Here is a 12,188-nt window from a genome sequence, read left to right on the forward strand (position 1 = left end):
TGCAGAACTAGTCTACAGATGTCCAGGTCTTCCAGGACACATGGGGAGGGTGCTTACCACCACGGTGCCCTGGGGCTGGGCAGAGAGAGGCTGACCCACCGCCACCACCTGCTGATGGGACTCGCTGGAGGGGCTGATGATCTGCACGCTCTGGCCCTGGATGGAGTAGGCTGTGAAGAGCACACACACACACACACACACACACACACACACACACACCAGGGTAAGAGTTGCTGTGGGAGTGTGTAATGCAGAGCAGCTGGCTGCATGACAGTCCTAAGACATGCGAGACAAGTGTGTTTCACTACCTCCACCAAGACCTCCACAAAGACCCCCATCAAGACCTCCACCAAGCCAAGCACCTGCTGAATACTGAAGCCAACTCACAACTCCCAGCTTTATCTCCTCCTCTAACAACACACAAACACTGACACCCTGTCTCTCACACGAGCAGTTCATTCTGAGTGTGTGTGTGTGTGTGTGTGTGAGTGTGAGAGAGATGTGTGTGTGTGTGAGATGGTATGTGTGAGTGTGTGTGTGTGTGTGTATTTATTCACGTATGTGCATCTGAGTGTGCATCTGAGTGTGTGTGTGAGGTGGTATGTGTGTATGTGTGTGTGTGTGTGTGTGTGTGTATGTGTGTGTGTGTGTGTGTGTGTGTGTGTGTGTGAGAGAGAGAGAGAGATGGTATGTGTGTGAGATGTGTGTGTGTGTATTTATTCATGTATGTGCATGTGAGTGTGTGTGAAACAGAGTTCATGAATGTTGGCAAATATTTGTGAGGAAAACAACATGCATGTGTGTGTGTGTGTGTAGTAACAGAGTGAGTGAGTGTGTGTGTGTGTGTGTGTGTGTGTGTGTGTGTGTGTGTGTGTACTAACAGTGTGTGTGTGTGTTTGTGTGTGTGTGTGTACTAACAGAGTGAGTGAGTGAGTGAGTGTGTGTGTGTGTGTGTGTGTACATGCCTGCACTCCCTAGGCAGGTTGCAGTCGGCGCTCCTAATTAGAAGCAGGGTGAAGTGGGTGGGGTTAAAAAGGGGGGGGGGGTTAGGAGGGGGGTTAACACTTGGTTAAACTGAGACCCACAGCGCACACGTCAACAACATCGGGGACACCAGAGTCGCTCATTAAGTGTACACAAGAACACGTGGCCACAGACACACTACACCCACCGCTCAGGGGATTGTGGTCTCTGGCGGGGCATGGTGTGTGTAGGTGTGCGCACACACGCACACACACCGAGTCTCTATTCCCTGCTTATGAAGGATGTAAGGCTATGTTAGGTGTGTGCTGGTGTGTGTTGGTGTGAGTGTGGTAACACATTTCAAGAAGCTGCAGTCCTGGAGATCATGGTTTTGGTTCCACTTACTGACCCCTACTGTCATACTTGGTAACTGCAGCGGCGTTTGACCGCTAAATCCCAGCCACCCATTCTAAATGCAATATGAACTGAAAGGTCACGTGAAGGAAGTGGGGATGGAGCAACTTCCTGTTTAGACTGGTACTGGGCTACACAAATAAAGCAGACTTGACTGCGGTGAGGAGCTCACGGCAAGACTGCTTCACTGCTCAATCGCAGGTTGGTTTCAGTCACTTCCGCTTCACACAGGCAATTTACCCATGAGCCCCGGCTCCCCGCCCGCATACCTTTGCTGGAGAGATTGGCCGCGTTGCTGCTGAGCACCGTCAGGGCGTAGTGGGGGGGCAGAGAGGCCTTGCAGATGGCCGTGATGAATGCGTCGCGCGGCGTCACCAGACCCAGACGGCCGCACAGCGACGCCATGGTCAACTCTGCCTTCAGGATGTTCTCCGTGGCGGTCTCGTCGGTGCTGCGGAGGAGGAAGGACAGGGGAGGGGAAAGAAAAGAGGAGTCTTATATCCACAATGTGTCTTCCACTGTTTGTTTTTTTCTCCCTCTTACTCCCCCAACTGTATCTACCCAATTACCCCACTCTTCCGAGCCGTCCCGGTCTCTGCTCCACCTCCTCTGCCGACCCGTGGAGGGCTGCAGACTACCACATGCCTCCTCCTATACATGTGGAGTCGCCAGTCGCTTCTTTTCACCTGACAGTGAGGAGTTCCGCCAGGGGGGACATAGCGCACGGGAGGATCACGCTATTCCCCCGTTCCCCCTTCCCCCCGAACAGGCACCCCGACCGACCAGAGGAGGCACTAGTGCGGCGACCAGGACACATACCCACATCCGGCTTCCCACCCGCAGACACGGCCAACTGTGACTGTAGGGACGCCCGACCAAGCCGGAGGTAACATTGGGATTCGACTCGACGATCCCCGGATCGAATCCCCGTGTTGGTAGGCAACAGAATAGACCGCCACACCGTCCGGACGTCTCCCACTGTTTATGTATCATGTGTATGAGGTCCTGCTGTGGCTGTGCCATGACTGACAGGAGATTTTATAAAACTGTCAGATGAGTGTGGGTTGAGGTTCGGTGGGTGGGTTTACTGGTCAGGACTGGTCCCTAACGGCGAGCGCCAACAGTGCCAACCACTAATTGTTACCATGTGATGCCGAGTGTTTCATCCCAAAGCATGCTGGACAGGCTCCAGCCCTCACCCCCCGAGCTGGGTTAAGGGAGCAAAGATAATATCTGAATGAATGAGAGTACTCGTTGACTAAAGGGACTCCAGTTCAAAAGTGGAAGCTTTAGTTAAAGTACAAGTACAGGAATTTGCATGTGGTTCTGGGCTGATTACAGCCAGCCAGAATCGACCTGTGCCTATACAAACTGTTTACCCAGCACTCTGAACACACGGAAGCAAACCACTGCAGACCATAAATGGTTCTGAAGCATTAACTGACACGGTCACGTCTGTGGTCAGGATTTGACTGGAACAGCATTCAAGATTCAAGATTCCCGGCTTGGTCGGGCATCCCTACAGACACCGTTGGCCATGTCTGTGGGTGGGAAGCCGGATGTGGGTATGTGTCCTGGTCACTGCACTAGCGCCTCCTCTGGTCAGTTGGGTTGCCTGTTCGGGGGAGGGGCCGGGGGGACTGGGGGGAATAGTGTGACGGAGGAGGCATGTGGTAGTCTGCAGCCCTCCCTGGATCAGCAGAGGGGGTGGAACAGCGATCGGGATGGCTCGGAAGAGTGGGGTGATTGGCCAAGTACAATTGGGGAGAAAAAGGTGGAAAATGTAAATAAACAAACAAACAAACAATATACAGTGGCATAACGACCGAAACCAAGGACCAGTTTAAGTGTGGGGGGGGGGGGCTGCTCGCAGGGGCCACAATATGTTCATGATTCTGACCATCTGGGGGAGGAAGCTGTTTTCCTACTTGTTCAGGTTTTCATGCACCCGTATCTCCTCCCAGATGGCAGGAGGCAAAACAGGCTGTAGGCTGAGTGATCGGGGTCTCTGGTGATGCTAGTAACTCCTTGGGCCTGGGTCTCCAGGAGGGAGGGGAGAGGGGAGCCAATGATCTTCCCCGCTTTCTTTGTTATCCTGTTTAGTTGGTGCCGTTCGGTCACTTTGCCGTGACAGAACTAGGAGGTGATGCAGTAGGTCAGAATACTTTGGGTGGTGCCCCCAATAAAAGGTGATGAGGGCCGGGATTGGGAGACTTCCTCTCGTTGGTCTCCAGAGTAAGTGGAGGCGCTGTTGGGCCTTCTTAACAATGGCCGTGGTGTTGACTGAGCGGAGATACTAGCTCATATCTCCAGTCTCCACGCAATGATATGTGAAGGCAAAGTTCTACCTTGCCCGAGACGGTTCACGCCACGTTTAAACCGCCAGTTTGAGAGAGGCAGTGTTGGTGCTGTGAAGTGATGGTGTGAGCACAGTGCCAAACAATGTCATCAATCCCTTCACAATTCAAGATTCATCATCCCTGCGGGGCTTTTAATGCCCCCCAGTTTATACTACAGATGTGTAAATCTACCAGCGGAGTGTGTGAGAAGGCAGAAAGCGCCGATCTGCCCCAGCCAACCAGGGTTCATATTCAACCAGGGCCAACCCCAAGCCCCTGGGCAATATCCATCCATTACCCAAACCGCTTATCCTGCTCTCAGGGTCGCGGGGATGCTGGAGCCTATCCCAGCAGTCACTGGGTGGCAGGTGGGGGGAGACATCCTGGACAGGCTGTCAGACCATCACGGTCCGGCACACACACACACACACACACACCGGAGCCCCGGAGGAAACCCACAGACACAGGGAGAACATGCAAATTCCACACAAAGGATGGCCCCCAAGGTTGGACAACCCCGGGGCTCGAACCCAGGACCTTCTTGCTGTGAGGCAGCCATGCTAACCACTGCACCGCCCCCGCTGCACTGAAACGTCTGATGTAAATAAATAAAATATGATCGGCGTGACGTGTTGATACTCACCTGGCGTCCAGCAGCAGAGACAGTGCTGCCAGCAGACCACACCAGCAGGCACTCACCATCTCCTCCCAAACCAGGTGAGCTCCTGACACAAACACACAAAACATCACACACTTCATTCAATAATGCCTTCATTTCATTTTACAATACTTAACATGATACATGATATTCTATTTATCCTTGTTAAATCATCTATTTCATCTTTATTAAACCCTTTGCTGTTGAGTAGCTAAAGCACATGCAGGCATAATACTGGCAGCCGGGGGTCAGAAGCTTCAGGACCCCTCACATTCTGACCAGCACCACCAACAGTACAACCAACAGCACTTTTGGGGGGATTTCCCCCCTTTTTCTCCCCATTTGTACTTGGCCAATTACCCTATTTTCCGAGCCATCCTGGTTGCTGCTCCACCCCCTCTGCTGATCCGGGGAGGGCTGCAGACTACCACATGCCTCCTCCCATTCATGTGGAGTCACCAGCTGCTTCTTTTCACCTGATGGTGAGGTGTTTCACCAGGGGGACGTAGCGCTTGGGAGGATCACGCTATATTCCCCCTGTTCCCCCTCCCCCCTTAACAGGCGCCCTGACTGACCAGAGGAGGCGTTAGTGCAGCGACCAGGACACATACCCACATCCGGCTTCCCACCCGCAGACACGGCCAATTGTGTCTGTAGGGATGCCCGACCAAGCCGGAGGTAACACGGGGATTCGAACCGGAGGTCCCTGTGTTGGTAGGCAACAGAATACACCGCTACGCTACCTGGACGCCCCTCATTTAAGACTTCTGTTCACTTGTCCCATAAGACACCGCTGTAAAGCTGAGTCCAGCGGCGGTCCATGTCCAACATGTACTGAATGAAGCGGGTGAGCAGAATGAAATATATCTGATATGTACGATGGGGAAAAAAAAACCAAAACTATGGAAATAAGACCCAGGCTGTAAACACAGCATTATCCTCTAACTTCACAAACCGCACCAACCTGCCCGCTGATCATACTGAGTGGGTTCAGATCAGACATTACCATAATGGCAGCCGGGGGGGTGAATGGTAGTTAAATGCGATGTGGTCTCACCAGGTTGGGGCTGCCACTCCTGGTCGGGGTGGGACTCCCTGTATTCGGCGGCCTGCTCCTCCTCCTTGGTGAGCTCCCTCTCAATCATGGAGGTGATGCCGCGGACCAGGTCCAGTAGGGCGCTGAAGGCCACCGACATGGCGTAGCCCTCTGGGATGGATGGAGGCTCCACTTTGTCAAGCATCTCCAGGCTGGTGGAGGAGGACAATACAGCCGGGTTACATTTCGTTCTGTTCAGTCGTTCATTACAACAGAAACCTGTTGTTTTACTGCCCTCTGCTGCAGCAGATTGTGTTCATTGTAAAATCAACTGAAGCTGCTAAACTGACCATGGAAGTCATATACATGCACTTGCACAGGCGCCCACGCTGCTGATTGCTATTTTTGTACAGTTGGTCTATTTTCCTTTCTCTACGCAACCCTCCAACAGAAGTACGATATGTTTAGATGATTAAAATAAATACTTCATCGTACCAGAGGCAATCTAGTTAATTAATGCAGCACCAGTTAAAGCATTTAATGGATGGATGAAGATGGTGATATTTTAAGTAACACTGATTTTAAAACAAAATTTTATATTCTGAAATAGACAATATCTTTAGTAGTCACCTCTGCTCCTTACATCCTCACCATTCCACCGTCCTCCCTCTTGTTCACGCATATGTATTCTGTCTTGTTCCTACTGACTTTCAGTCCTCTTCTCTCCGGTGAATACCTCCACCTCTCCTCCACCTGCACCCTACTCTCGCTACAGATCACAATGTCATCTGCAAACATCATCGTCCATGGACACTCCTGCCTTATCTCGTCCGTCAACCTGTCCATCACCACTGCACACAAGAAAGGGCTCAGAGCCGATCCTTGATGTAATCCCACCTCCACCTTGAACTCATCCGTCATTCCAACCGCACACCTCACCACTGTCACACCTCCCTCATGCATTTCCTGCATCACTCCTACATACTTCTCTGCAACTCCCGACTTCCTCATACAATACCACACCTCCTCTCTCAGCACCCTGTCATATGCTTTCTCTAAATCCACAAACACACAGTTTAACTCTTTCTGACCTTCTCCACACTTCTCCATCAACATTCTCAAGCAAACATCACATCTTTACTGCTCTTTCATGGCATGAAACCATACTGCTGCTCGCGAATCATCACCTCTCCTCTTCATCACCTCTCCTCTTCACCTCAGCAGAAGTTAGCAGGAGCTAGCTTTATTCTGAAAACATTCCGGGAAAGGATCTGTCGCCTCACTTCTGTCTAAATGCCTTGTCAATGTGAAAATTGATTGACAGCAAGTGGGAACCAATAGAGACGATTGCTTGCAAAGAACTCTTCCGATTGGCTGATGAGGAGCGGATACAGAGAATGTGTTCTGTGTCTGTTAACAGTGTCTAGGGGTGGTCACAGAGACCGGGTTTATTTCTCAGTACATCTACTGACTTGATATCTGTCGGCATGTAGAGTTTGACCAAATATAAAAAGAGCTCTTAATAAAATTCGCTGATGGCAACTTTATTCAGAGTAATCAACAGATTATTTAATTACCAAAATAGTAATTCATGATACCCCTATACATACCTTTTTAGCTAGCTAGCTATATAGCATATTATCTCTCTCTCTCTCTCTCTCTCTCTCTCTCTCTCTCTCTCTCTCTCTCTCTCTCTCTCTCTCTCTCTATATATATATATATATATATATATATATATATATGCGTGGATATATAGATATGGAGAGATATATATGTATATGTATATATACACACTTAGCACAAAAAGTAAGGAAATGTGTGTTTGGTAGATTATCTCTTTGTTGTAACAATGCTTCTTGGCAATAAATCTTATGCCGTTGGAAAGCCTGTTTATTTCCCTTTTAAATGGGGCCACATGTGTAAGGAACATGCATCTGTGGGATGAGCAGCAGAGCTGAGTATGTGGGTTGCGCCCATGAAAAATTTGCCAAATCTTCTCTGCCAGTGCTAAACAGCTTATTTTGCTGTTGCTATTGACTCTTGTTTTGAGCTTCTGGTACCCCAGGTGCTGCCCATAAGCTGCCTGATAGAAGATTTATTGCCAAGAAGCATTGTTACAACAAAGACATAATCTACCAAACACACATTTCCTTACTTTTTGTGCTAAGTTTATATATAGATAGATCGATAGATAGATAGATAGATAGATAGATAGATAGATAGATAGATAGATAGATAGATAGATAGATAGATAGATAGATAGATAGATAGATAGATAGATATGGATATACACACACACACACACACAAACACAATTATAATTACATTCAACCTGTGTCCTGTCCTCTCAGTAGTCACCATACAACACATCCCGTGACCTTCCCTCACTGGTAGGTGTGTGTACACCTTACACCCCCCCCCCCCAAAAAAAACCAATACTGCAGGACACTGAATGTACAAACTATTTACCGTCTAATACACAGTCGCTCCCAATTTGCACGATTCAATCTATGAATTTGGCTTTAATAAGTAAGGTGAGGAAGGGTACCCTCGCTTTCATCAGAATCCACTTAACTGGGGATAATTAATGAACAGGCGTCCTGGTGCTAATTGCCCTCAGGATTCAGGACCTTTGCTGCACATCTTTTCATTTCTCTCCCCAGATTTTCTGTTGGTCTCTATTACCCTACCTAATGAAGCAAAATTGCCCCTAAAATAATTGGTAATAAAAGATTTGAATATAAACAGAACAACTATGCCCTCATCATTTCTACCCGGAGGGGGAGAACATGACAGGGTCACACCTGACTTTCCCCCTTCAAAAAGCCCTCTGCCCTCTAGCCCCAGAACTACCACCACTACTTCCTATTACAACAGATGCTTCACATTAACCTCCAAAGAAAACGCCAATTTAAATATCACCTCTGGTTTGACAGAAAAACGGCCTTTGACTTTTATTTGATCTCCCCATGCTTTAAATCCCCTGTTCTCTGTAAATAGTGCATGCTAATGACAGCTGTGTTTACGGTCCTCAGAGTGGAAGTTTGTTCATTGGCCCGGTAATACGATTCCTGTGGTTCTGAATAAAGCCGCTTGTCCCATCTTCGACATTCTGGGCCTTGACGTCTGAGAAAAACTGTTTGGTCAACAAACGCCTGGTTGATTTGCTCCAGCAGTGCGATTATCAGGGGAACCGTTGGTGATGTCGGTTACACTGCTGAAAAACGACAGACTTGGTGAGGTTCAGTACGTTGGTGGCTGGGTACTGATCTTTTATCCCATGTGAACGAGTTAGATGGATGGAGCTGCTGGAGCTTGAATGTTTGCTCAGTTTCTTTCCACTGATCTGATTCATCACTAGAGTTGTCATGGTGTCATTTTTATATTAGCATCTCTACCCTTGTGTGCTGCTGATAACTGGTATCAACACCTTCTGCTCCCACAGGAGTTTGTTGGCCTTGATTACCAAGATGGATGGATGTACATTTGCCACCTGTTCTGATCCCTTCTCTCAGACAAATTTTCCATATTGCCTTATCCTCAGTATTGCATCATTATACTTCCGGCTGCCATGCATGTAGCTCTGCCTCAAATTAGCTTTTTTATGTCTATTTAGTGGTTTTGCTGAGTGGTTATGTTAACTCGGCTCTCGTTACCTGTGATGGGCAAACACTACTGAACATTAGGAACACAATAGATTCAGATTTTACCTTGAGAACAACAACAGTGATCACAGACAATCAACTGTTTGGGTTACCTGGGGAAAAAAATCCCGAGAAGCGCCGCCAGCAGAGAAAGTGGGGAAAACGAGGCAGGACTCCTTTGTCAGGAGTCCACTGAGGAGACGTGGACGTCACAACTGCCTCTGTCATTTTTTCGGATATACAAATGGTCAGGACTCCTGCCCAGTGGAAATAACTAGGGCAGACGTGTGCAAATCTTTCAAAAGGATTAATCCACGCAAGGCTCCTAGTCCAGATGGTATCCCAGGCCAGGTTCTCAAGGTGTGCACAGACCAGCTGGCAGATGTGTTCACAGAAATCTTCAACCACTCCCTGTTCCAGTCTCTAGTCGCCACATGCCTCAAAAACGACCATCATCGTCCCTGTCCTGAAGAAGCCAAAGATGCTCTGTGTAAATGACTCCTACTCGGTGGCACTCACATGAGTCATCATGAAGTGCTTTGAGCGGCTAGTCAAAACTCACATCACCTCACTGCTGTCTGACACCCTGGACCCACTACAGTTTGTCTACAGGGCCAACAGATCAACTGATGATGCCGTCGCCCTCCACACTGCCCTCTCCCACCTGGAACAGAGCAGCACATATGTGAGAATGCTGCTCATCGACTACAGTTCAGCATTCAACACCACTGTGCCCTCTAAGCTTGTCATTAAGCTCAGAGACCTAGGACTAAACACCACCCTGTGCAGCTGGGTCCAAGACTTCCTGACGAGCAGACCACAGGTAGTGAGGATGTGCATCACTACCTCCTCCACATTGACTCTCAGCACTCGTGGCCCCAGGGCTGTGTGCTTACACTCCCCCTGTTCACACGACTGCATGGTCACACAGCTCCGACACCATCATTAAGTTTGCTGACGACACCACCGTCATTCAGCCTGACCACAGATGATGACAAGACGGCCTACAGAGATGAAGTGAGAGCCCTGACTGCATGGTGCCAGGAAAACAACCTCCATTTCACCATTAGCAAAACTAAGGATCTGATAGTGGATTTCAGGGAGCTGCAGGGGGGAAGACACACCCCCATCTACATCAGCAGGACAGCAGTGGAGAGAGTCAGCAGCTTAAGGTTCCTCATAGGGAACATCAGTGAGGACCTGACGTGGTCACACCACACCAGCATCGTCGTCAAGCCGCTGAGACGACGGCTCTTCTTTCTCTGCAGGCTGAAGAAGTTTGGCATGAACTTCAGGATACTCTACAACTTGTACAGATGCACCATCAAGAGTATCCTGACTGGCTGCACCACCACCTGGTATGGTAGCTGTGCTGCCCTTTACCACAAGGCTCTACAGAGGGTGGTGAAAACAGCGCAGTACATCACCAGGACCTCGTTCAACCAAATCCCTAGGGATTACAAACATGCAAAAAATGCATCAAACCTTTTGGAAAATGTTTTTTATTAACAAATAACACAAACAACTATACTGTAGAACAACAGAATCCTTAATTAAAATCTTTAATTAAACTGAAAGACACATGTTGCAAGGCTATACCGTCCATCTCAGCCAACAACGGAGAGATGTCTGGCTGACTCCTTCGAGTTAGAAGTGTAATTGAAACCAGGTAGGCCATGATGAATTTGAAGAACCCTGTAAACTGTTTTCACTGACGGGCTAATAACAGGCTTTCTTTGGCAGTGTTTGGGTCTAGGATTAAAGTGGCGGCTGGTGAAAGGATCCAGCAAACATAATTTGGACTTTTTTAAGTGAAGACAGTTTCCAGATGTATTTTATATTGAAATTAGTGGATGAAAGGGAAGAACCCACGTCCTTGGGCTTTTACTCTCTGTGTATATGTGGCTGAGTTTAGGAAATGGGCAACAAGACAGAGAGACAGATGCAGGCAGACAGGTAGATAGGCAAACTAACAGACACACAGACATGTAAATAGAAAAGGTGGGTGTATGGACAGACAAAGGCAGACCAATGGAGAAAGACTGGTCGAGACTGAATGATGATATACAGACTGACAAATAGACGGATGCAGACAGACAGATAGAAGACCAAAGGACAGACACAAGCTGGCAGAAAGATGAAGATACAAACAGAAGCACAGATAGACAAACAATAAGACAAACCAAAATAAGTTACTAGTGATGCACAGGTCAGGTTTCTTTTAATACCCACACCCACCTGATCCGTTATGAGAGCCAATCCGCACGGCGGCCGACCCATTAAAATATGTGTTAACTAACCACCCGAACCCGACCCGCAAACCTCCAAGTTTAGCCTAGGCAACAGCAAAGTGAGCACTGTCGCACTATTTCCTTTTTGGGCTGTTTGCCCAGCATCATACACTGACTGCAAGGCATAGCCTATTGTACTATCTTAGCCGAAGTGTCCGGGTCAAGGCTACTAAATAAACAGACGAGTTGTTCCATGAGCAATACTGTAGAATGGTGAGAAAAATCTCATCTTCAGTTACGACAAATGATGACACTTTCTTATGGAAAGAAATGATATATTTTTTTTATATACAAACTGTATTCATTACGGTAAAGGTATAGGTGAAAAGCAAAAAGAATTAGAAAGAAAACTGATAAATGATGATGGTTGTTGTAAAAGGACCTTGTTATAGGATACAAATAAAGAACTGTTTGGTTGGCAAGCTAAATTAGATGAGTCATGTGTGAATAAAGCATGAAGGACATGTATACAATCCAGAGCAAAATGGATTGAAGATGGTGAGAAAAATAGTTCCCATTTCAGTAGATTAGAGAAAACAGGACAGAAAAGAAATGCAATCCCCATTCTAAATGTAGAAAATAAAGTTGTAACCAACCCAAAAGATACAGCTGATGAAGTATTTAAGTTTTAGCAAAACATATATTCATCATCATTTTCGGAGACAAACTTGAATAATTTCTTTAACAAAGTACAACCATTTAGTCCTCAGATTGAGTCAGACTTTAAACAAATGAGGATAAAACAATTATTGATAATTAAAGGCCAATTATTTAATGTTGATTATAAAATATTTACTCATGCATTAGCTAGTAGACTTAAAAGTGGAATGACTAAGATTAACA

General features: G+C 47.5%; 1 protein-coding gene across 2 annotated transcripts in view; it reads right to left on the minus strand.

Moving 5' to 3' along the window:
• The window catches only part of mon2 (MON2 homolog, regulator of endosome-to-Golgi trafficking), a 108,606-nt gene that overhangs the window by 40,856 nt on the left and 55,562 nt on the right, over nt 1-12,188 (minus strand). For both annotated transcript variants that reach the window (XM_056282728.1, XM_056282727.1), the window contains exons 12-15: nt 5,432-5,622; nt 4,360-4,441; nt 1,647-1,828; nt 58-170 (exon numbers count right to left, since the gene is read on the minus strand). In XM_056282728.1, the coding sequence (XP_056138703.1) occupies nt 58-170; nt 1,647-1,828; nt 4,360-4,441; nt 5,432-5,622 (568 nt within the window). The remainder of the gene's footprint in view (nt 1-57; nt 171-1,646; nt 1,829-4,359; nt 4,442-5,431; nt 5,623-12,188) is intronic.

This window comes from Lampris incognitus, chromosome 6 (genome assembly GCF_029633865.1).
Source record: "Lampris incognitus isolate fLamInc1 chromosome 6, fLamInc1.hap2, whole genome shotgun sequence".
Classification (NCBI taxonomy): Eukaryota; Metazoa; Chordata; class Actinopteri; order Lampriformes; family Lampridae; genus Lampris; species Lampris incognitus.